At 40.2% G+C, this 26,639-nt stretch overlaps 1 protein-coding gene across 1 annotated transcript in view; it reads right to left on the minus strand.

The window, feature by feature from the left end:
* Positions 1–1,908: 1,908 nt before the first annotated feature.
* LOC144604938 (cAMP-dependent protein kinase type II-beta regulatory subunit-like) overlaps positions 1,909–26,639 on the minus strand; it is a 66,223-nt gene continuing 41,492 nt past the window's right edge. The window contains exons 4-11 of the mRNA XM_078419838.1: positions 25,966–26,049; positions 15,576–15,682; positions 13,293–13,446; positions 10,917–11,018; positions 10,470–10,544; positions 5,863–5,928; positions 4,057–4,189; positions 1,909–3,095 (exon numbers count right to left, since the gene is read on the minus strand). Coding sequence (XP_078275964.1) covers positions 2,962–3,095; positions 4,057–4,189; positions 5,863–5,928; positions 10,470–10,544; positions 10,917–11,018; positions 13,293–13,446; positions 15,576–15,682; positions 25,966–26,049 — 855 coding nt within the window. The 3' untranslated portion in view covers positions 1,909–2,961. The remainder of the gene's footprint in view (positions 3,096–4,056; positions 4,190–5,862; positions 5,929–10,469; positions 10,545–10,916; positions 11,019–13,292; positions 13,447–15,575; positions 15,683–25,965; positions 26,050–26,639) is intronic.

The following is a 26,639-nucleotide window of genomic DNA, read 5'->3' on the forward strand; positions in this document are numbered from 1 at the left end:
GAGAGGCTAGATGCGGGAAGATTGTTCCCGATGTTGGGGGAGTCCAGAACCAGGGGTCACAGCTTAAGGATAAGGGGGAAGTCTTTTAGGACCGAGATGGAGTCAGTGGTGGGAGGCTGGAGAGGTGAAGGAAAGGTTGGCTTGCATGATGGAATAGGCTGCATTCAAAACTCTTACTATTTAACACTATGGCTAAGCGCACCAATTTAGCAGAGCAGTTACAATACAAAGCAGTGATGCATCCCAATAGGAGACCCTCTATAGAAATTGGTAAGAGTCACTGTGGACATGCCAAATTTCATTAGCCTTCGGGCGAACTAGAGGCATTGGTGCGCTTAGCCATAGTGTTAATGTGGTTGGACCGGGTTGAATTTTTTTCGATATTTAAACCTAGGAACATGAAGCTCCTGGCCATCTCCACTTCAGCAACATCTCCGGCCATCTCCATTTCAGCGACTGGAGCATGGATGCTCTTTTCCGTTCTCCGATGTCACTGACCAGCTCCTTCATTTTTCTGACATTAAGGTAGAGGTTGTTGTCTTGACAACAATGCTATGAAGCTCTCAATCTTCTTCCTGCATTCCACCTCATCACTATGGCAATTACATCTTCTTCAGTCAGAGGGTAGTTAATCTGTGGAACTCATTGCCACAGAGGGCTGTGAAGGCCAAGTCAGTGGATATTTTTAAGACAGAGATAGACAAATTGTTGATTAGAACAAGTGTCAAGGGTTATGGGAGAAAGCAGGAAAATTGAATTAGGAGGCAGAGACCAGCCATGATTGAATGGCCTAATTCTACTCCCATAACTTGTTGGAGCTACTTGGCCACACAGTTATGTTCATGAGTGTCTGGGAAGTACAGCAAGGGGCTGAAAACAAAGCCTTTCAGGGCACCGGTGTTGGGAATTATTATGGAACATATTTATTCACCGATCTTTACTGATAATGGTCTATTTAAAAATTCATTAAAAAATCTACATAATACTTTCTAAAATAAATTCATGATTTATTGGTTGTGTATATATATCTAAAAATGCTTAGATATACTTAATAAAACATAGTAAGAATTCAAAAGTTTTTAAAAAGGACTATAATCCCAGTACAGGACAACACGTAGCATGAACATATTTATGAGGAATAATCATTTGATCAACCAACAGTCTTTAGTATCTGGCTACTATTTAATGTACGTTTAAGTCTAGCAAAACATTGTGGATATTTGACCAGACACCAATTATTTTTTCACCTAAATATTGGTATTGATGCTCTATGCAAACACCCATAGGAATTGCCAATTGGAGTGAGACAAATAATTGGACTAAAATGGATTTCTACCTTGGATATCTACAAAAGGGACAATGACAAAGAGTCCCGACCCGAAACATCATCCATGCTTTTTCTCCAGAGATATTGCCTGACCCGCTGAGTTACTTCATGTCTATCTTCAGTATATACCAGCATCTGCAGTTCCTTTCTACACAATGTGCTTTACATAATGGGACAGTGGACATTAAATCATCCATCTTATCCATCAATCCCCACACCTTGCCGTCTCTTATTCCCCCCTCAATGCAGTGACACTGGCCAGCACTTAGATGTAAAGCTACAAACTAAATAGTTTACAGTTCAGAAGACAACCACTGGAGTGGTGATTACTTGCATATTCTATGACATAATGGAATTGCTTTTCTTAACTCATTTAAACCTCTACCATAACATCTGATTCACAACACATCACAACTCTGTTGCTCTATTTTTCTAAGTCCTATGTACAAGAGTAGGAGGCTTCAACTTGTGGGGAAAAAATACATTAGTTCACACTTTACTGTAAAAATAAGTTTAAGAATAAATACATTGTTTTTTTTAACTTTCACCTCAATATTTTTGAGTGAATAAATTTATTTTCTTTATAATTAATTCGGCACCAGAATGAAATAGCTGTTCACCAAATATTACACTTTTGAATTAAAATTAAACCTACAAAATACAAAACTGCAAATAAAAGCAACTAAATTCTCTTATATAAATGTTCTGTATATTTAATGCTTTATCTTAACGTAATCAGGACATAATTTAGTTTTTTGTTTTAATTTTAGAGATACAGTACGGAAACAGGCCCTTCGGCCCATCGAGTCCGTGCGGACCAGCGATCCCCACACACTAACACTATCCTACACTAGGGACAATTTATTTTTAAACATTTATAACAAGCCAATTAACCAACAAATCTGTAGGTCTTTGGAATGTGGGAGAAAACTGAAGTTCTTGGAGAAAACCCACACAGGTCACGGGAAGAACGTACAAACTCCATACAGACAAGCACACATAGCCAGGATTGAACCCGGGTCTCTGGCGCTGTAAGGCAGCAGATCTACTGTTGAGCCACCCTTATAAATTGTTAAAAAATTGTAAGTTCTTAAAAAAGGACACAAAGCGCTGGAGTAATTCAACGAGTCAGGCAGCATCTCTGGAAACCATGATGCTTCGGGTTGTCACCTATCTATGTTCTCCAGAGATACTGCCTGACCTGCTGAGTTACTCCAGCATTTTGTCTCTTTTTTCTAAACCAGCATCTGCAGTTCGTTATTTCTAAATTGTATGTTCTTACTCAGCAGCTTAAATAATACTGAAACATCCTTAAATTCCAATTATTTTCTTTGATGAACCATTATTTAATGGAATAAACTATTTCAAATATGACTAACATATTTAAGAATTTTAATTAAAGACGCATCCATTATTTAATCACCTGTGTAGTCTGGAGAGAAAATCAAGCAGTAAAGATTACTGCTCAAGTTATTCCTACACTGCAAATAAATCACTTCTATTTTTGGTTTGAAGTAAATAGAATCATTATAAAAATTGTTTATATACAACTCAACTTGTTTCCATACAATTCAAATTTCAGTGGTAAAATCAGTTTCCACAGTGATGTATTGAGACAGCCTTCATGTTTTTCTTCATACACTTCGATCAGCAAGATCCATATTTGTTCCAAAAAGGCTCACTAGTTGCTCCTCATAATTTGCAATATTTCTTTTCATAATGTCCATACAAGGGCCAAGCAGTCTCTCAAAGGCTTGCACATCCATAACTGCAAAAAGGATGTGAAAATAAATTGTCAAAGAAAATGCAACACGTTTTAAATTGAATGGTTAAGTTGCTGGCATTCCATGGCCATTTGGTATTAGTAGTGAGAAATGCAAGATATAACTCATTTCATCTAAGATTTAGCATCCGGACCAAATGGAAGTATGTGCATTCCTGTACATTTGTTTAGAAAATATCAATATACCTGCTTGTATAATTAGTACACAAATATGTGCACACATTTTGTTAAAGATAGAGATCACTCATTTTTCTACATTGGTACCTTTTTCCCTTTACAAACTTAATTAAATAATCTTAAATCATTTCATGCATCTTCCATGACCTTTACTTTGTTCTTATAATGCGGGAAGATTGTTCCCGATGTTGGGGAAGTCCAGAACCAGGGGTCACAGCTTAAGGATAAGAGGGAAGTCTTTTAGGACCGAGATGAGAAAACATTTCTTCACACGGAGAGTGGTGAGTCTGGAATTCTCTGCCACAGAAGGTAGTTGAGGCCAGTTCATTGGCTATATTTAAGAGGGAGTTAGATGTGGCCCTTGTGCCTAAAGGGATCAGGGGGTATGGAGAGAAGGCAGGTACAGGTTACTGAGCTGGATGATCAGCCATGATCATATTGAATGGCGGTGCAGGCTCGAAGGGCCGAATGGCCTACTCCTGCACCTATTTTCTATGTTTCTATGTCTATAACATGGAGTTTGGAACTGTGCATGGTATTCTGATTCTGGTATATCTAATACCCATTTAACATAATATCTCAGGTTTTTAATTCTACTCCACTGAAGGAACACACCATGATTACATTTATTGTATAAAGTTTCCAGCCTGTTTACTTACCCAAAAATGTACTTACACTATTAATAATTTAATGTGAAGAGTATTAGAGGTCACCCTATCATGCGTACACATTATTTTTTAAATGCCTATTAAACCGATTAAAAAGTTACCTAGACATTTCACATTTCCTGCAGCAAATGCAGATGCTGCACGAGGTTGATTCGCTACTAAAGCAAGTTCTCCAAAATATTGTCCTCTTGAACAACGAGCTATTTCAACTCCACCATCTGCTTCAGGCTTCGCCTACATTGGAAAAACCGAAAAAAGGATTAATTGCAAAAATTAGTTCCATATGTAAATAAATTTTAAATGAAACAACAACAAAAAAGTCGGAGCAGTTAATATTTGGGTGGTAGAAGCTATCAAAACATGGCTGAATATTGGCAAGGGACCACGCTAAACTCCAATCTTTCCACAGATGGGCCTGGCCTGCTCAAAACTCAATACTTTCCAATTTCAGAATTCCAGGATCTGCAATGTTTCTAAGAGCAACAATTTTGTTCAAAACAGAAGTAGTTCGACATGTTGTTGCAGAAATGAACTGAAGGATCATGCCATGATATAATACTGTTTTACCTCTTCAACCTCACCACTAACCAGTATTCACATTGAACTTCTTGATTTTGGAACAACACTGAACCACTCAATTTTCAAGGGCTTTAAAAATTAAATACAAATGAAAAAATACATTTTTAAACTCCATAAATACTGTAGTTTAAAAGTATCAAAAATTATAATTTTAGCTTTGATGTGCCCTTCAGAATTTCCCCTGTGTTCTTCCTTTTTCACAGGACTCAATTTTTTTGCTATATCATTAGAGTAAATAAAATCTTCTTAAATGTCATCACAAATCAAGACAAATTCTCCAAACATACAACCTCATATGGAAATGTTCAATGCATATTTTGTCTTTCACGAAATTCAATTTGACAGCTGCAGCCAAGTGACTATCAGTGATTGACTTAGGCATTTGGTACAAACAACTTGGATGTCATTTCTCAGATATAAAAGATTGTTTAACTGTGGGTAACAAACGATAGCTACATGCAGGGATATGGATAGGCAAGGAGAATTACAAATATGCAACTGTTTTAAGATGAATGAATGAATGTTTATTGGCCAAGTATGTGCATAGACAAGGAATGTGCCTTGGTGCTCCGTTCACAAATGACAACACAAACATACAGTTAACAATTAAGAATAAAGCATAACCACATCAAAACAATAAGGATACGACATTACCGTCTAAACATGTGGGTGAAAATAAACCAGAGCAAAAAAGAGACTACAGGCTTTGGTTATTGAGTAGAACTACTACTTGTGGAAAAAAGCTGTTTTTATGTCTGGCTGTGGCTGCTTTGACAGTCCAGAGTCGTCTTCCAGAGAGAAGTGCTTCAAAGGTTTTGTGGCCAGGGTGAGAGGGATCAGAGATGATTTTGCCCACTCACTTCCTGGCCCTTGCAGTGTACAGTTCGTCAATGGGGGGAAGGTTGCAGCCAACAACCTTCTCAGCTGATTGCAAGATTTGCAATGTCAAGTGATTGTGCCTCATCTAGATTATTTGGTCTCCAATTACACACAACTATTATATGAAAAATACTTGAGATTCTTAAATATGGGCAAACTCTTTTTTCCCCACAGACAAGTTTTGTGGGAAAACAATATGTGGGGAAATAGCTTTTCCTTTGCGGGAGGTAATTAATGGGATGTGGAGGATGCCAGAAAAAAGGCTGCAAGAGAAAGGTTTGATGGAACTGCGTCTGTCGAAGTGATTCAGTCAGCAATGGTAACAGATTTTTGATCAGTTTTAAAATGGGGAAACCAATACATTCAGACACAGAATGCATTACACATGATATTTAATACATGATATTTAATATTTCCAAAAAACAAATCAAGTTAAGTATTACATTTACCTTGTGCTTCATAGTTATCCGGACCTCTCCAGACTCTACAATATAAAAACTATCAGCTTTATCTCCCTGAAGTATGAAAAAAAAACAAGTTAAATTTATGAACAAATATACCAATATATTTAGGTTCATTGGCTATTCAAAATAAGGCCGCAAAGCAACCGAGAGTCAGTCTTATAGTGTGGAAACAGACCCTTCGGCGCAACATGCCCTCACCGGCCAAAATGTCCCAACTACATTAGTCCTACCTGTCTGCATTTGGCCCATATCTCTCTAAACCTGTCCTATCCATGTACCCGTCTAAATGTTTCTTAAACATTGCGATAGTACCTGCCTTGGCAACTGATATTTTACTCAACAATGATATTCAGATTATTTTTTTAAATTCCGAGTCTACATTCAAAATAAATTATGTTAAGCAGTGTTCACAGAAAACAGTCTAATTCAACAGTATAAATGGAAACAATAAACAAGGGATGGGCAGCTTCCCACTGTGCAACTATCCTGCTGATTCAGTGTAGATTTTTAATAAGCGGAGTGGAGTCTATAAGGAGCCAAGAGTGTAGTAACTTAAAGATCTCAATGGGCGTCTGCACAGATTTACTCAAGTTTATGCCCATAAACATCACAATTAAGGCTGCAAGAGGGAATGTCGGGGAGGCTCCCGAATTTCAGATATTGTTACTTGACTGCACTATTATGTCCACTGCATTCTGTGGAGATTACCCATTTCCTGTAACAAGGTAGCAGAAGTCTAGCTGGAAGACACCTGTTGATGAATAATAGCACCTATCAAAGCAATGCATTCAAATATCTGGGTTATTTTTCAACTCCAATGGATTAATGCTAAAAGCACACAAAGACTCAGAGTCATTATGCGGGCCTTCCAACAGTGCTGCAATTACATTACCCAAGTCAGGATTATGCAAAGTCAGTTCTTTATATCAGACAACCTTGCTGTTAGAAAATCATTTTAGCTGGTTATATCGTTCTATTAGTTTTGTTTATTGTCACATGTATCAAGGTACAGTGAAAAGCTTTGTTGCATGCTAACCAGTCAGCGGAAGGACAATGCATGATTACAATCGAACTATTCAGTGTACAGTTACATGATGAAGGGAATAACATGAATAACGTTTAATGCAAGTTAAAGTCCAATAAAAGATAGTCTGAAGGTCTATTATTTTTTCATTGTCAGTTTAAAATATGGAACCTAAAGGTCTTTCTATCAAGTATGGTTCATTAATGCACAAACAAGTGTAGTATGTCTGTCTGTCTGTCTGTCTGTCTGTCTGTCTGTCTGTCTGTCTGTCTGTCTGTCTGTCTGTCTGTCTGTCTGTCTGTCTGTCTGTCTGTCTGTCTGTCTGTCTGTCTGTCTGTCTGTCTGTCTGTCTGTCTGTCTGTCTGTCTGTCTGTCTGTCTGTCTGTCTGTCTGTCTGTCTGCCTGCCTGTCTGTCTGTCTGTCTATCTATCTATCTATCTATCTATCTATCTATTTATCTATCTATCTATCCCGAAAACTCTCACCTTGAACACCAGGGGAGCTATGTGAGGATGCTCTTTCTCGACTTCAGCTCTGCCTTTAACACGGTCATCCCGAGCAGACTGGTCACCAAACTTTCCGACCTGGGATTTTCCCTAACCATCTGCAAATGGATCAAGGACTTCCTGACCAACCGCCCCCAGACAGTCAAAATAGGCCCTCACCTCTCCTCCACCATTACACTGAGCACCGGCTCACCACAGGGCTGTGTGTTGAGCCCCATCCTTTACTCCCTCTACACTCACGACTGCGCCCCCACCCATCCCACCAACACCATCATCAAGTTCGCGGATGACACGACTGTGGTTGGACTTATCTCAGAAGGAGATGAGACAGCCTATAGGGATGAAATCCAAAGGCTGGCAGCATGGTGTTCAGTGAACAATCTGGTCCTGAACTCCTCCAAAACAAAGGAACTTATAATTGACTTTAGAAAAACCAGTGGAGATTACGACCCACTCTACATCAATGGGGTCTGCGTGGAAAGGGTACCAGCTTTCAGGTTCCTGGGTACGCACATCGCAGAGGATCTCACCTGGTCTACCAACACCATCACCACAGTAAAGAAGGCACAGCAGAGACTCCACTTCCTGAGGATCCTCAGGAAAACCAACCTGCAGGAGAAGCTCATGTTGTCCTTCTATCGCTGCTCCATCGAGAGTGTGCTGGCATACTGTATAACCACATGGTATGCCAGCTGCTCAGAAAAGGACAGGAAGGCCCTTCAGAGGGTCATCACGACGGCCCAGAAAATCATCGGCTGCTCACTGCCCTCCCTGGAGCACCTGTTCAGCCTGCGCTGCCTCAGTAGAGCAGGCAAAATAATAAAAGATCCATCCCACCCCGGCCACCGTCTGTTTGTTCATCTGCCCTCTGGTCGACGTTTCAGGTCAATCAAATCCCGAACAAACAGACTTAAGAACAGTTTTTACCCCAGGGCCATACGAGAACTGAACACTACCTGTGCACTAGGCAACACCGTTAAAAAATCTTGTACTTAATTTAATTGTATTTATGTATTTATTTGTTTTTGCATTTATTGCATATATGTTTGTACGCACCGTCAGGATTGGCTGTTTTTTAATTTCGTTGTACTCGTTGCAATGACAATAAATGAATATTATTATATTATTATTATCTTATTTGTTCCGTATGTTTGTGCCTGTTATTTCTGTGTCCCATTGTTTTGTTATGCACTTCTCATCCACAAAGCGTAATACACATGTATTATTCGGCGGCAGCTCTTCGGGTATTCCTGTCACGCTGGCGGGTCCCGCCCCCGGCGGTCATGGTGGCACCCCCCTCTCATTGGTGGTCACTCGGGCGGGTCCCATTGTTACATGCTGAACATGGCAAGCAATCGGTTTTTTAAGGTAATTTTTAAACTTTTTTAAACTTCAAAATCTCTCTAACTTGAAAAATATAAGAGCAATTTGAATGAAACGTGAATGAATGTGTCCCCAGGACAATGGTGAGTAAGACGGGCCTATAAAATTGTGTGGGTTGAGTACCTTTTTTTGTGGATAAGGGCATACACACAGAAATAACAGGAACAAACATAAGGAACAAACATACGGGGGGAACAAACAAGTTGAGAGTTTTGGTAATATACTAGACCAAGTGGACCTGTTGGGCCCAAACCCTCTCCCCCCCTCCCCTCCGTCCCTCCCTTCCCCTTCACACTCCCTCCTCCCCCTTTCCCCCCCTCCCTCCCCTCCCCCCCTCCCTCCCCTCTCTCCTCCTGAACATAACAGCACTCAAATAAAAAATAAATCTAATTCTAAATCACCCCGTAGGGATTAAACGAGCAATTTGGACCACAGTTCATATTGGCATTTCACATTTATCGTTCAGTACATCACTGGATTATTTTTTTGTTTTTCAGCTTAATTAGCCTTCCTTGACATGTATCGATGCAATTCAGCTCAATCACTCTGTGAAAGCAAGAGTTCCACATTTCACCACTCTGATTCTAAGAGATGAATTGTAAGCTTCACATTACCCAATGTAAATGTCAGCAGATTATCCAAAAACAGAGTTACTGTACAATATACACTACTGTGTGATCTGACAGCTGATCCAAGTAAGCAGCTCTAAATGTCAGCCAACATAGATCGATATTGTCCAATATAAATGAAAGTAAAATTTCATGACAACATTATAATTATCAATAGATCTCTCATGGTTTTATACATGGGCACTCAATGGCCATACCATCTCTTTCCTTTTTACCTTGTTTATGGGTAAAAATGTGACTTATGCCAAAAGGCAAATTTTCAGAATGATAAAAACACCAGCCACAGTGCCATGCGGTGTACCAGCAGCACAGTAGCAGAGCTGGTAGAGCCACTGCTCATAGCACCCAAGACCCGGGTTCGATCCTGATCTCGGGTGCTGTGTGGAGTTTGAACGTCTCCCTGTAAAGGCGTGGGTTTCCACACACATACCAAAGAAGTGCGGTTTGTAGGTTAATTGGCCTCTAAATTGCCCCCTAGTGTGTAGGGAGTGGATGAGAAAGTGGGACAATGCAGAACGAGTGTGAACAGGTAATCACTGGTCAGCGTAGCCTCGGTGAGCTGAAGGGCCCATTTCTATGCTCTATCTCCAAACTAGCGAGTCTCCAACCTACCTGTTTGAGCCACAATGCTCATTTGATATACAACTGTCTTCCAATAATTCAGTAACTGTTAAGACTCGTTACCATGTTACCTCAGATTTTTGGCAGGTTGAAGACAAGTATGTCTCGAGACAGCCCCCAACAACAAAAGATTAAAGAACGATGGAGGAAAGGGATTGATAATTTTGTGGTGCAGAGAGTAATACAATTGTGTTCAAAAGTAAAATTCCTGTTATGAAGACTTTATCACAAAGCCTAATATGAACCAACTAAGATTACTCAAAAGCAAAATCTTAATCCTAGATCAAAAACAAATAACATATATCAGTATTAAGATCTGCATGAACATAAAAACGATTCTGCTAACTGCACAAGATCTTTTGTACCTATTGCAAACTGTTTAAGAATAAAAGTAGATATAAAGGAAGAAAAAGAATGAGGATTCATTACCTGAGCAATTATGCGTTCTCCATCGTTGTACATTTTGGTTCCAAATACGTCAACTACTTTCATTCTTTCTCCTAACTTAAACGAGAGAGATTTTTTCCAATAAAGTATATCAATCCTAATTCTTCACACAAGTTTGAGCACGGTTGGCTTTACTCCTGACACATTTCCTCAACAAATTTCTCATCAGTAACACTGCATTATGAATACATTTTTACTGCTCAGACCAGTTCTACACACTATTTACATTAAAAAAACACAGCAGAAAGCAAAAGTAAAACATTTTTTAACTAACAATTTGCACACAACTATAGAATATGTACACTAATAAACAGTTTTAAACACCAAAATGAGACATTGAACTGTAGGCTATTATAGTTTCTGAACAAAATTAGTTATTTACACAGCTGCCTATTACATGGAATCAGAGTAAATACTTTGGTACCATACTTCTAGTGACTTCAGAAGTGGCAATGACTGGACAAATTCTTCATATAACCTTCGTTTTTTGGCATTGTTCTTCACAATAATTCTTCGAAATGTTGCCCTGTCCTAGAAAAAAAGTTACCTAGTTATTAATTGATATCATCTGTAAATTAATCTTGTTCAATTTTCAGATTTATTAATTTATAATCTGCACTTCTGTCACATTGAACTAATTTTAACAGAGAGCAAGCTATCAAGTATTACTTATTAACACGATGGTTGGAAATATAGATATGTATAATTACTGATTCCCCATTCAATCCTTACTTCTCCCCCAAATGCAATAATGCCAAAATCAGCCGCACAATTGCACACAATAGGAATACCCACAACCAGGGCAGAACGTTTATTGATTGATGTTCTTACAATGTAACTGGCCCCTGTGTTCTGGAAGTTCAGGGAAATTCCTGGATTTTATAGAGAATTTAGGAGTGAACCAAGAGATCAGATGCACTCTACTCTATGTCCAGCTGTTAATGTAATTCTTCTCATTATCTATAGTTCTACTCATTTTTTTTGTTGCTCATTTTCTTTCATTTGACCTTTCCCAATTTCTCTCCAGGTCCCAGCTTCTTCAATAGGAAATTATTTATTTCCTTCAAAAATACAATTGCTGAATGCGCAGTTCCTGGCAAATTTGTGGGAACTGGACATGGTGGTGCAGAGTATTGAAAATACCTCAAAAAAACAGAAGGAAATGAATGAACTTGCAGAATTGGCAATTTGTTAACACATGAAGTTTAATATTGATAAATAGTAGTTAGGACATTTTAATTTGAGTCAAAGTGTGATAAGTTCACAAAGGGATCTTTTGGAGTACATTCACAAATCATTAAATATTGTGGCAGAAATATGCAAGGCCCTAAAAATATACAAAATGAACAGTGGCTTTTATTTTCAAACTGATAGTTTGAAAATCAGTAAAGTTATGGTAAAACTAGGACGAATCTTATTAAAGCATACTTAAGACATTATGTACAGTTCTAACTACCAAATTTTAAAAAGGGTATAGATGTTCTGGGGAGTTGCAGAGAAGATTAACTAGAATATCAGAAATGTGAGAGTATACACATCAGGAGACACAGTGGCACAGCTAGTAGAGCTGCTGCCTCACAGTTCCAGTGACCCAGATTCCATCCTGACCAAAAAACACAGTGCTAGAGAAACTCAGCTGGTCAGGCAGAATCTGTTCAGATAAAATGGACAAGCATCATTTCATGTCGGGACCCTTATTCAGACTGATGGAGTAGGAAAGAGAAAAACTGGAAGAGTTTTTGTTTTAAATTGAAGTGAAGTATGCGAGGTGTCCCAGATGTATATGGGAAGGTACTGGACAAGGGGGCTCAAGTAGAACTGAGCTATTTGGTGGGGCAGGAACAGGTAGAAACAATGCGCTTGCCAGGACAGACCTGCTTGTGAATTTTGGGACGGAAATAGAAACAGGTACTGTGGGTAGGATAACTGTAAGGGCGAAGGCTGTGGAGGGGAGATCATTGCGGCAATAAGATCTGTGATAATTTGGGAGATGGTGTCCTGGTGTTCGTCAGTGAGGTCATGGACAATGGATAGGTATGAGAAGGTGTCTGAGAACTGATCTTGGGTTCTATCTACGTGGAGTATGCACGAGTGTGCCAGTTTCCACCCACATCGCAAAGTTGTGCGAATTTGACATTGTAAAATTGCTTCTACTGTTAAAATGTGGTGGGAGTTAATGTGGGGAGAATTAAAAAAATGATGTTTGGCAAAGGACCCGATTCCATACGATATTTCTCTAGAGCTATGAGAAAGGCTGAACAGGGTTGGTCTCTTTTCTCTTGTGCAAAAGACAGTTGAGAGGTGACTCAATGAAGGTCTTGGGGACTGCAGGAGACTGCAGATGGTGGAAATCTTGAGCAAAAAAGTGCTCGGGAAACAAATTAATTGGTCTTCATAAATTCCTGAAGTGCATAGAATAGGGGTCGAGAGCGGGAGTGAGTGGTGTAGTTGATGAGATTATTGGGAGTAAGTTGCAGGGGAAATTGATGATTGGAAGGGGGGGGGGATTACTCTTTGAGCTGATACAGACTTAATGGGCCAAATGATTTTATGTCATAAGGAAATATGAAAAAATAACGAAGCATGGTATAATTTGTCAATAGCATATCCTCTTCTTTGAATGCTTGTTTCATTTCAGAAAGTTATACTTTTGGCTTATTGGCCATTAGACATTATTTTGTGATAACTTCAACAATCAGCTGCTTATAAGAACGAAATAATGGATAAATTAATAGTTTTGTTCGAACTGTTCCGATTGGGCTGTACAAACAAATTATAAAGATATCAAAATGTTTGAACACTTACCAAACCCCACAGGGCTCCACTGGAGGTGGCAATGATGGTTGCTGCTCTGGGTGTATTATACATTAGTGCCAGCTCACCAAAGCTACCACGGTCATCATAGTCCCCAACACACTTTTGAATGCCATCTATATATACAAATATATCATATTTGCCCCTGTAAAATACATCATTAGATTTTACTTAATTATCGCCATAGAGAGCAAATAACCTTCAAACACTTGCATCACCACCCATGGGTGTCTGAATCTTGTCTGCATTTCAGTAAAATCAACCTCACCAACATTAACAACCACACACACTCCACCTTCCACTTCAACAGGTACAGAGCTCAACATATCAACAGAGGTCGGACAATGAAGCTGGGCACAATGAGCTGAAAATGAAGTTGGAATCATACTGGTTGGTGGAAGAGAATAAAATCTACTCTCACCACTAAAATCATAACTGCCTGATAGCTGAACACTGACTTTGGGTAGGAACATACAAGATGTTAGTTTTCCAAGAGAGTTATTCTGCCATCAATGTGGAACCTGTCTACAGAATGTTATAGGCCACAGAAAAAGCTGCAATTTCCCAAATAAAGTTTTCTGGGGCATGCTCCAGTCATGTCTACTTCCAAAGATTTGCTTCAAGACTGTTGAGGATGATTTTATACTTTTTATTTATTTATGTATTCCGATTGGCACAAATCAGCTTAGGTACAATTAAGGAGGTGCTTAATACGATTTCTGGTTTAGGTTGCCAAAACGTGGAACAAATCAAGTATCAAAATAATAAGAATTAACCCGGATTCCTTAAAGATAAAGCTTTGTTTTTCAAAAATTGCTACCACCCCATCAGCAATTGTTATAGTAATGAATTGAAAGCACCATTCCTGACCCATGAAATGTAGCCTGTCCATGTCTTCCACAGACACTGCCTGACACCAATAAATTACTCCAGCACTGTGTGTTCAACACAAGGTTCCAGCATCTGCAATTCCAAAGATAATCCTCGCTTGGACTATCTGAAAATGCTAGTGATTCAGCCTCTGGCTCCTCAGGTAATGTTCTAGCATTCTCTTTCATCTCGCCAAATTCACGGAAAAAATGTATGCTACGTAACATCTCAAAAGTGAATTAAAAGTACACCGAGAATAAACTTCAATCCTCTAGAAAATCTGTCTATCAAGAATGCTAGATTTTCTAGAGTTTTACTGTGGAGCACAAGGCTTTATTCTTGATCTTACGAATAGAGAGGCAAGAATACCAATCGTGGGAGAGTTGACAATGTAACGTTATACAATCTTCCTGAGACATCAATGAATATATCCAATGAATACATTCCAGAGTATGTTGGTATTTACTGCAAGCAGAAGAGGGCTTGACCAAACATGTCAGTCTGGAGCCTCGATCAAAAGTATATTGAAAAATAAAAAAGCTAGAAAGGGCATATTTCACGAGCAGAATACTATATAATTTATATATGTGTATTTTGCATTGCTCTAATATCATAATAGAATGAACACACACACACACATTTGTTGGGGATGAAAGAAATAGGTTAAAAGAATTGTTGAATGAACTCAGAAGAATGTTGGTCAAGCAGTACTAGTGACTGCAATCTTGCCATATTTTTTCCTGAATTCATCACATTATTGCTAGCAATAAGCTCTGGGTACATCTCAAAAAATGTTTATTCTGCTCATTTAAAATGTTTTAACAAAATCATCCTGCATGCAATAGTGCTACATCTTACCCAAGTAATTACCTTTCATAAGGTGTACAGTCTTATTCCTTTTATAATAAGCATTTCACTCAAGAGAATTCACTGAAGTCTATCTACAACGTTTGTGACAGATCTCCACTTGTGCTATCAATTAAATTGATACTGGGCAGAAAAGTAAGAGAAGGGTAAGAAGGGCGGAGACCGTTGGGGCAGTGCTCAAGGACACATCTATTGTGGAAATGCAGGGACCCATAATCATGAAACTAACTGTAGAAATGGCACATTCATAGACAATAGACAATAGGTGCAGGAGTAGGCCATTCGGCTCTTCGAGCCAGCACCGCCATTCAATGTGATCATTCACAATCAGCACCCCGTTCCTGCCTTCCACCCATGCCCCCTCACTCCGCTATCTTTAAGAGCTCTATTTAGCTCTCTTTCGAAAGCATCCAGAGTCATCTTGCTAAAAAAACCATAACACACACATTTTACAATCAATAATCTCCAGTAATATCCTTAAAGTTTTATATTTCATGTATGATCTGCATTCAGAATATAATTTTTTTTAGAAATTACCTTTCAATTACATAAAAATTGTCGCCATCATCTCCTTGGTCAATCACGTGTTCACCCACTTCAACAAAACTTTCGAACATGGCATCCAACAATTGAAACAATTGTTCCTTGAAAAAGCAATGTTTATCATGAACTTCAATAATGGGCAATAAATGATTTAGCACCTTATCAAATAAAAGTATCCTTGTTAATTTTCTTTTTACATCTCAGCGGTGGAAGCATGGAACGGATAAAAAAATCTTCTCAAATTCTGGAACAGGTTCTAAAAAATCTGAACTGTGATACATAATCCGTATTGATTTATATGTACAAACAGTACCATCATACACAGCTCTCATCAAGTTTCAATATATTTTGAGTAAACTGTCCATCCCACCCATACCCAATCCCACCCATCCCGCCCATCCCACCCATACTCGGCCGCGGGGCCTTCCATCGCCCGGCTCAGCCGCGAGACGTTTCAGCGCCCGGTGCGACTCGGCCGCGGGGACTTCCATCCCCTTGCGGGGACTGTGCGGGTTGGTCGGGGACGAGCTGTCTGTCCGTGGGCGTGGGGAAGAGAGTGGAAGTTTTGTTGCCTCCATCACAGTGAGGGGGTGTTTGGAGTCACTGTGATGGACGTTTGTGTTGGGGTCATGTGTCTTGTGTTCTTTTTTTTTGTGTGACTGCTATGTAATTTCGTTCGGTACCTTGGTACCGAATGACAAATAAAGCTCTGTTGACTGTTGACTAATGCCAATGATAACCATGAAGTTTCACTCTTAAATTAAGAGCAATTTTATAAAATTAACACAGTTCCCAAATAATAAAATTAACATATGTCCCAAATTCTAGAAAGGAACAAATATCTTCAGTGAAGGGGTTAAAAGCAGGCGATAGAAGCCCGAATGTGCAAGTAGTGGTTCGATTTCTGCATATACTGGTGAAACATGGGTAGCAATTGATACAAAAAATGTGCAAAGGTTACCAACTTGCAGAGGCTTCTACTTGCAAGAGGCTGGCAACTTGGCCATAGCTTTATGCTATGGATGATACACTGGCATCAAATTGGCATTGGTACATAGATTTGTATGGGCAATAAATAAAGCTTTCTGCCACATGCAGCTCAAATTTCTACGCCCCTGTAATGGAAGTTGCGTTTACATCAGATCCAATCAAATACTTCTTTGGTCCAGTGAACTTAAATACAGCAAATGCTAACAAATAACCCAGTAGGGGGAAAAAAATTAGTTAAAGGATAACTGTTGTCAAAGCAAATACAACAATTGCCTTGCTCTTCATAATAATATCTTGGAATCATTAACATACTGCCAGTAGTCTATTTGAAATAGTGGTTCATATCTCATCTGAGAGACACCAAAGACACTGCTGTATTTATTAAATACTATTTCAAGGGACTACTTGGATTGTTTATAGAATGGACATTAGATTCACGTTATTAGTTCTAACATCAACGCACTCACCGAGTCAAAGGGGCACCAAAACAGGTATACACAAATGAAGGCTCCAGAGAATTCCACTGCATTTTCAATTTCTTCCAGCCATTTGCAGTTTTCCTTGCCCTGCCCTTATAAATAAGTGAATATATAACTGTAGAGCCGGTGCTGTAATGAAGGTCAACCAACAATCAGACTAATCATCAGTCTGAAGAAGGATCTCGACCCGAAACGTCACCCATTCCTTCTCTCCTGAGATGCCACCTGACCCGCTGAGTTACCCCAGTATTTTGTGTCTACCTTCAATTTGAACCAGCATCTGCAGTTATTTTCCTACAGACTAATCTAAATCATTGACATCTATTCAGGGAAGTGACAATTACATGGAAATAATTTTTTTAAATCAAATTCTAACCAAAAGTCAATATTTTCCATTAATGAAGCCCAGGCAATGTTACAGGAAACAGGATACACAAGAACCTGCCAGAGGAACCTGTTTGACCTGCTGAGGAACTCTAACACTGTGTCCTTTTGAGCATTAGCCAGCAGCTGCAGATCTTTATTTCCACCACATTTCAGGAAGTTCACGCTGTTTGGATCTCTGGACATTATTTTATCCAAAACACTTATCAAAGTTACCCCATCCAGCAACAGTGTAAATACCAAAATTGTGGTAATCATATAACAAAGCAATTTTTACTTCCGATTCAATTAAAGTATACAAATTAATCAGAAACCAGCAACTGGTGTTGCTATCCAACAGTATGAGGCACAGGAATTTAACAGGAATATCAATGTAACCACCCGCTGAAAGATAGCATTAGCTGCAGAATCCAATTCTATCTTCCATCCGTGCATTTTAATGGTAACATTTACATAGAATAATAAACTAAGAAAACTTTGCATACACCTCCAAATAACATACCAAGCGACGTGTCAAAGCCAAGTGCAAAACACAGCCACATGACAACCTGTCGTGTAGGAAAGGTGGGGGAAGCGGATGGGAACCAATGCAGGGAGACAGAGGGCCGTCAAACGAGGGAAGGAAGAGGCACATAAATTGGCCAGAGGAAGCAGTAATCTGGAGGACTGGGAGAAATTTAGAATTCAACAGAGGAGGACAAAGGGGTTAATTTAGTGGGGGAAAATAGAGCATGAAAGAAAGCCAGCGGAGAATATAAAAACTGACTGTAAAAGCTTCTTTAGATATGTGAAGAGGAAGAGATTAGTGAAGACAAATGTAGGTCCCTTAGAGTCAGAAACAGGTGCATTTATAATGGGAAACAAGGAAATGATAGAACAGTTAAACAAGTACTTTGGTTCTGTCTTCACTAAGGAAGACACAAACAATCTCCCGGAAATACTAGGGGACCGAGGAACTGAAGGGAATCCACATTAGTCAGGAAATGGTGTTCAGTAAACTGTTGGGACTGAAGGCAGATAAATCCCCAGGGCCTAATGGTCTGCATCCCAGAGTACTCAAGGAGGTGGCCCTCAAAATCGTGGATGCATTGGTGATCATTTTCCAATGTTCTCTCGACTCTGGGTCAGTTCCTGTGGACTGGAGGGTAGTCAATGTAATCCCACATTTTAAGATAGGAGCAAGAGAGAAAACGGAGAATTAAAGACCAGTTAGCCTTACATTGGCAGTAGGGAAGATGCTGAAGTCGATTATTAAAAATGTAATAGCAGCGCATTTGGAAAGCAGTAAACAGGATCAGTCAAAGTCAGCATGAATTTATGATGGGGGAAATCATGCTTGATTAATCTTTTGGAAGTTTTTGAGGATGTAACAAGTAGAATGGAGAAGGGTGAGCCAGTAGATATGGTGTATCTGGACTTTCAAAAAGCCTTTGACAAGGTCCCACACAAGAGATTAGTGTGCAATATTAGAGCACATGGTATTGGGGGTAAGGTATTGACATGGATAGAGAACTGGTTGGCAGACAGGGAGCAAAGAGTAGGAATTAACGGGTCCATTACAGAATGGCAGGCAGTGACTAGTGGGTTGCCACAATGCTTGGTGCTGGGATCCAAGTTGTTTACAATATATATTAACGATTTCGACGAGGGAATTAAATGTAACATCTCTAAGTTTGCGGATGACACAAAGCTGGGTGGCAGTGTGAGCTGCGAGGAGGATGTTACAAGGCTGCAGGGTGACTTGGATAGATTGGGTAGGTGGGCAGAAGCATGGCAGATGTAGTATAGTGTGGATAAATGTGAGATTATCCACTTTGGTGGCAAGAACAGGAAGGCAGATTATTACCTGAATGGTGTTAGATTAGGAGAAGGGGAGTTGCAACAAGACCTAGGTGTGCTTGTATATCAGTCACTGAAAGTAAGTTTGCAGGTACAGCAGGCAATGAAGAAAGCTAATGGCAAGTTGGCCTTCATTGCGAGAGGAATTGTTTAGGAGCAATGGGATCCTACCGCAGTTGTACAGAGCCCATGTGACACAGCACCTGGAGTATTGTGTGCAATTTAGGTCTCCTAATTTGAGGAAGGACATTATTGCTATTGAAGAAGTGCAGCGTAGGTTCACCAGATTAATCTCCGGGGTGGCGGGACTGACATATGATGAAAGAATGGGTCGACTGGGCTTGTATTCGCTGGAATTTAGGATGAGAGGGAATCTTATAGAAATATATTAAAAAATTAGAGGATTGGACAGGGTAGATGCAGGAAAAATGTTCCCAATGTTGGGAGAGTCCAGAACCAAGGGTCACAGTTTAAGAATAAGGGGTAGGCCATTTAGGACTGAGATGAGGAAAATCTTTTTCACCCAGAGTGTTGTGAATCTGTGGAATTCTCTGCAATAGAAGGCAGTAGAGGCCAATTCACTGGATGTTTTCAAGAGAGAGTTAGATAGAGCTCTTACGGCTAAGGGAATCAAAGGATATGGGGAAGAAGCCAGAACGGGGTACTGATTGTGGATGATCAGCCATGATCATATTGAATGGCGGAGCTGGCTCAAAGGGCTGAATGGCCTACTCCTGCACCTATTTTCTATGTTTCTATGATTTCATAATTGCCATTGCGTACCAGTTATCTTCAGGATATGCCAACTATAAAGGAATGAAATACAAATCAAACAATCCTGTAACTGCCCATTGGCTTGATCACTCATGAACCCAACAATTTCTCTCCTGGCAGTGAATAATAATTGTTCTGACTGGTACAACATACTACTATCTTGAGATGCTACTTTCCATGTTACCATCTTTTAACATTGATGTTGAAATCGGATTCTTTTGTCACATAAACGTACAGATGTTTTAAAACTCTCTCAAATGATTGCCAGAATTCCTATTCCCAGGAGTGGAGTATTGCGAAGGCTGATAAACCATATGACACAGCAAGAAGGCATTCTTCAAAAAGGAAGAAATAACAAAAGACCTCATTTTCTCTGAACTAGCATTGATTCATTCGGGACTATTGTTAGCTGAGACCAGTGTAGGAAGGAGAACAAAGAACAAATTATAGCAGCTTGTTATTTAATGATGAGCAACTTGACAAAAACATGAAAAGACTTCCCTGCCATTCTGGCATCCAGCTGATCTTCGTACATATGGATAAGCATTCAATTGGTGGACTATGGTGATTGGGAATGTGATTCTCCTGAAGCCGAATGCATTCAGCAACATTTCATGACTGTCCTGTTCAAACGCCTTTTCACAGATGTATTTTTCAATGAGTTAGTGATATTGTCTACAGTAGTAAAAATCTGGGCTGCAATCTTGAAAGATAAGATTTAGCAACAGGCAGATCATATTGTATCTGATCAATGCCATTTACAGTACATCCATTTTAAACAATCAAAGATCCACCGAAGCACACCATCACCCCCCCCCCCTCCTCCCCCCCCCCCCTCCCCCCCCCCCCCCCTCCCCCTCCCCCCCCCCCCCTTCTCTTTTTCGGAAAACGGCAGGCCGAGATGGAGTCCCTGGGTGAGTTTTGAAATCGTATGCCAATCAACTAGCTACAGTCTTCACCAACATTTTCAATCACTCACTTCAACAGTCTACTGGCATCATCTGCTTCAAAGAAACCTCCATCATTCCAGTCCCCAAGAAAAAAAGTGACGTGTCTTAACGACTTCCGCCCAATACATAATATCGACTATAATGAAGTGCTTTGTAAGACCAGTAACAGCCCACATCTGCGCCAGGCTTCTGGACAATCTGGACCCATTACAGTTTGCATACAGGTGAAATTAGTCTATGAAGGATATCATCTCCATTGCACCACAGTACTGGATCACCTTGATAATAAGAACATCTATGTCAGAATGCTATTCATTGACAACAGCTTAGCACTACAGTGCTATAAATACCAAATAAGCTTATCTCTAAACTTCTGGGCTTGGGTGCTCCAACTGCAGTGGCTTCTAGACTTCTTGACTGGCAGAAAATGTAGTTAGAATCGGTCATAACATTTCCTCCAACTTGACTCTCAACACTGATGCTCCATAATGTTATGTGCTCAGTCCCTTTCTCCATCCCTTGTCCACCCATGACTGTGCAACCAAGTAAAGTCCTAACTTGATCTTGAAGTTTGTCTTGAAGTTGATACCACTCTGTTGTCAGCTGGATCAACAAGAATGAGACGAAGTACAGGAAAGAAATCTAGGACCTTGCGTCATGGTGTCAGGACAACAACCTCGCCCTTAATATCAGCAAGATGAAAGAGTTGGCTGATGACCAAAGGCAATTAGGATGTGAACACAACCCTAACCTCATCACTGATGCTACAGTAGAGATGGTCAACAGCTTCACGCTTCTTGGCATGCATATCGCCAGTTATCTAACCTGGTTCCTTCATGCTGACGCAGTGATCAAGACACCAATATATTTACTTTCTTAGGCATCTGAGGCACCCACAAGGATTCACACGATCTTCTATAGATGCACTACGGAAAGTATTTTGACACGGTGCATCTCAGCCTGGTATGGTAACTGCTCTGCCCTTGATGGCCTGAACTGCGAAGAGTGGTCAACACAACCCGGTCCATCACAAGCTCATCATTTCCTACCATCCGGTCCATCTTCATGGTGCATTGCATCAGGAAGGCGGAAAGTATCGTCAAGGATGACTGTCACCCTTCCCATTCCCCTTTCACTCTTCTACCTTCTGGGAGAAGATACAGGAGCTTGAAAGCCCATTGAAAGCCCATTAAGAACAGCTCATCCATGGTTATGACTCCTGAACCAATCCCTTCTTTCAGGCTCCATTCCCAGTAGTGCTGTCACATATTCTCACTCTTAATTCTACGTACCTCGTTTGGTCATTCCTTTATTGTATTTAAGTATTTATTTTGTTTCTATTTCATTTTGCACTACAATCTTGCACCATTCTGCTGTTTTTGCATTAGTCATATTCATTGGGTACACATTCTTTACTCCAGGGGTTTCATGAGAACTTGGGATTTCATTGCAACCTGGTGAATATGACAATAAATTATCTGATCAGAATCTGAATTGGAATGTAGGATGGTGAAAATATGGAAACATTGGGGAATTACCTTTCAGCAGATATCAAACAGGATCAATTGCATGATCAGAGCAGGTTCATAAATTGAGCCATTATCAATTTAAAACAAAGTCGTCCAAAGTCATGCAAGAGTACAAAACATTGGATTTAAAAATTAAATTATGAAAGAAAAACAAGTATAATTCAGTTGTGAAGGTAGACACTAAATGCTGGAGTAACTCAGTGGGACAGGCAGCGAAGGAATGGGTGACGTTTCGGGTCGAGACTCTTCTTCAGACTGATGTCAGGGGAGTGGGCGGGACAGAGATAAAATGTAGTCAGACAATAAGACTGGTGAGAGAGCTGGGATGGGGAGGGGATGGAGAGAGAGGGAAAGCAAGGGCTATTTGAAGTTAGAGAAGTCAATGTTCATACCACTGGGGTGTAAGCTACCCAAGCGAAATATGAGGTGCTGTTCCTCCAATTTGCACTGGACCTCACTCTGACAATGAAGGTCAGATTGGGAATGGGAGGGGGAGTTAAAGTGCTGAGCAACTGGGAGATCAGGTAGGTTAAGGCACACCGCGCAGAGGTGTTCAGCGAAACAATTGCCAAGCCTGCGCTTGGTCTCGCCGATGTACAGAAGTTGACATCTGGAACAGCGGATACAGTAGATGAGGTTGGAGGAGGTGCAAGTGAACCTCTGCCTCACCTAAAAAGACTGTCAGGATCCTTGGATGGAGTCGAGGGGGGTGGTAAAGGGACAGGTGTTGCCATCTCCTGCAGCTGCAGGGGAAAGTACCTGGGGAGGGGGTGGTTTGGGTGAGACGGAACGAGTTAACCAGGGAGTTGCAGAGGGAACGGTCTCTGCGGAAAGCAGAAAGGTGTGGAGATGGGAAGATGTGGCCAGTAGTGGGATCCTGTTGGAGGTGGCAAAAGTGTTGGAGGATTATAAGTTGTTTGTGATGGCTGATGGGGTGGAAGGTGAGGATATGGGGGACTTTGTCCTTGTTGCAAATGGGGGGAAGGGGGAGCAAGAGCGGAGCTGCGGGATATCGAGGAGACCCTAGTGAGAGCCTCATCTATAATGGAAGAGGGGAACCCCCGTTTCCTAAAGAATGAGGATATCTCCGATGATCTAGCATGGAAAACTTCATCCTGGGAGCAGATGCAGCGTAGACGGAGGAATTGGGAGTAGGGGATAGTCTTTACAGGAAGCAGGGTGGGAAGAAGTGTATCTGGATAGCTATGGAAGTCAGTAGGTTTGTAGTTCATAGTTGATGACTTTCATGCTGCAAATCTAATAATCTCACTTTGAACCATGCTCCATCAATCTTCCAGGCTATGCAGTACAGAACAAAACAGTTTATTTCTAATTTTACCTACTAATATACCTTGACACAAAACCAAACACAATGAACTCCTGATATTTTGAACCTTTTACAAAAATCTCAAAGACACCATGTCATATTAAAAATTGTCACATGTTGTACATTGGTACAGTTATAATCAACTCTGAAATACATATTTCAGTTACTGGCTTAATTGTTAGAAAAATTATCACGGTGTGCGTTGACAGATTTAAACAAATACATCATTTGAATAAGATGTTGGACAAAAATATGGATTTTACAAAAGGGATATTAAACCAATGAGATCAAAATCAATGGGATGAGGAAGCAATCCTCCAGTGAAAGATGGCGAGGGGAGCACAATTAATAGTGGAGTGAGTAACGAGAACAGAGTTGATTGAGGTGGGCAGGGGCCGTGTGGTGAAATACAATTCTGGACAAAATTATAATGGTGTGGAGAGGAAGGAGAAGGAGTTAAATAAACGTATTCAAGATCAAACCACAGATATGCTTTCTGAATACAAAAGTACAACGAGTTCAGAACACAAGGTGCAGAGATAGAACTGAGATTCACTTGGAAAGTGATTCCACATCTCTGGACAAGGTTGCCAAGGAGTAGCATGGGAACTAGAATGTAGTAAAAGAGAAGGAAAATCCACAGGTAGGGTGGCTTGGAGAGAAAGAGAATGATGACTGAGAGTACGCTGAGACAGGCATGGGAAATCCATTGGAGAAGAACGACAATGAGAAAAACAGTGGCAGTGTCTCCAGAGAGATTGAAAATTAATGAGACCACAGTCATGAAGATGTCACTTACAATTGGATCTTTGTTATGTGGTGGTAGGAGCAGAAATTGGACAAGAGAGAAAAATAGTTGTTGGATAGACAAGCATTGATTGATAAGGTAACACACACTAGGTTTTGAAAGGAGAATCAGAATGACAATTTACAATGTCAAGTAGAATGGGTTTAAGAAAAGGAAAAGTAGTGTGAATGGATCAGGGGCACAGGAGTGGGGTCTGACAGATGACATCATCTTTAATGACATAATGGGAGATGGAAGAGAAACTTAAGGGGGACAAGTTGAAAACCTGGGTACTAAATGGATGGCTCAATTTTCAGCTTCATTAAGAACAAATAGTCCATGGACATCTCTATCCATGTTCTCCAGAAATGCTCCCTCACCCACTGACTTACTGCAGATCAAAACTCGCTGGGATTTACTCCTGATCCAAATTAAAATTCCATAAATATACATTGAATAGCAGTTCTGCTCCTGCTGTTTACATCAAAAGGAAAACACCATGAAGATTAAAAATAAGATTTAAAAAAATAAAATATATCTATTAAATTGTCCACAGTGCTAGATTTTAAAATTATGGGCAAAGACTGAAGATGGTACATGCAAAAAAAGTTCCCAGAGATGAACAATTGAGGAACCAACTAGATGAACACTTGAGTTGTAGGGAATTAGAAGATGAAATCCAAATTAATGGGCTTGATATGGAAATGAACAGTCGGCTTCCTGCACACAATAATGCATCCGGTTTTCTGTTTTCTTTAGTCCCAAATGCCCCAGCTCAAATTGTTTGTTAAACTTTATTTAAAGTTAAAGCTAAGACAAAGTTTGTCCTCCTCTCCACAGGGGCAGCACAGTGGTGCAGCGATAGAGTTGCTGCCTTACAGAACCAGAGACACAGGATTGATCTTGTCTACGGGTACTTGTGTGTAAGGAGTTTGTACGTTCTCCCCATGACCTGCGTGGGTTTTCTCCGTGATCTCCGGTTTTCTCCCACACTCCAAAATTCTACTGGTTTGTAGGTTAATTGGATTGGTATCATTGTAAAAAATATTGTCCTTAGCGTGTGTATGATAGTGTAAATGTGCAGGGATCGCTGGTCGGCACAGACTCGGTAGGCCAAAGTGCTTGTTTCAGTGCCTTATCTCTAAACTAAACTAAACTTTGGTATGTGGATGTGCAAAAATTGATAAAAGTGAAGCACCAACTCAATATACTATGTGGCAATACAAGGAGAAGATAGTGTATTCCAAATAACTGGTACCTCACATTCATTTACTAATATTTGTTCATTTCAGACACAGTGTGAAGCAATTATCATGATGTCATACCTGGTCCAAGTTCTTAAAGAGGAGAATGTCTTTACATGCATCTTGCAATCTCATTCTTTGCTCATCAGTTTTTGGATGAATAACCTATAAGAAAAGTTGAAAATGCCAAATGTAAGTTTATAAGATTCACTCTAATCACCGTGGTCATTTATCCCAGAGTCTGACAAAAAAAAACAGAATAACAGGTAATGATGAGTCAGTGTACAGGAGCGAGATCTGCAGGGGCTGCAATGAAGAGTCTACCCAGGGGAGGGAGATGTTTTGACGTCAACTCTCCCATGTTCAGTCTGAAGAAGGGTCTCGACCAGAAACGTCACCCATTCCTTCTCTCCCAAGATGCTGCCTGACCCGCTGAGTTACTCCAGCATTTTGTGTCTACCTAACGAGATTGATAATCTGGTTTAGTGGTGCTTGATCAACAATCTTGCTCTCAATGGTAGCAAGACCAAGGAGCTGATTGTTGACTTCAGCAAGGGAAAGCCAAGGGACCGTGCACCTGTCTTCATCGGCAGGACAGCAGTGGAGAGAATCAATCGCTACAGCTTCCTGGGCGTACACATCCCGGATAATGAGTACTGGACCCAGCACGATGACATAATCACAAAACGCTCACCAAAACGTCAACCTCCTGAGATGTTTGTGGAGATTTAGTATGTCACCAAATACACTGTCAA

The sequence above is a fragment of the Rhinoraja longicauda genome, chromosome 23 (genome assembly GCF_053455715.1).
Source record: "Rhinoraja longicauda isolate Sanriku21f chromosome 23, sRhiLon1.1, whole genome shotgun sequence".
In the NCBI taxonomy this organism is placed as follows: Eukaryota; Metazoa; Chordata; class Chondrichthyes; order Rajiformes; family Arhynchobatidae; genus Rhinoraja; species Rhinoraja longicauda.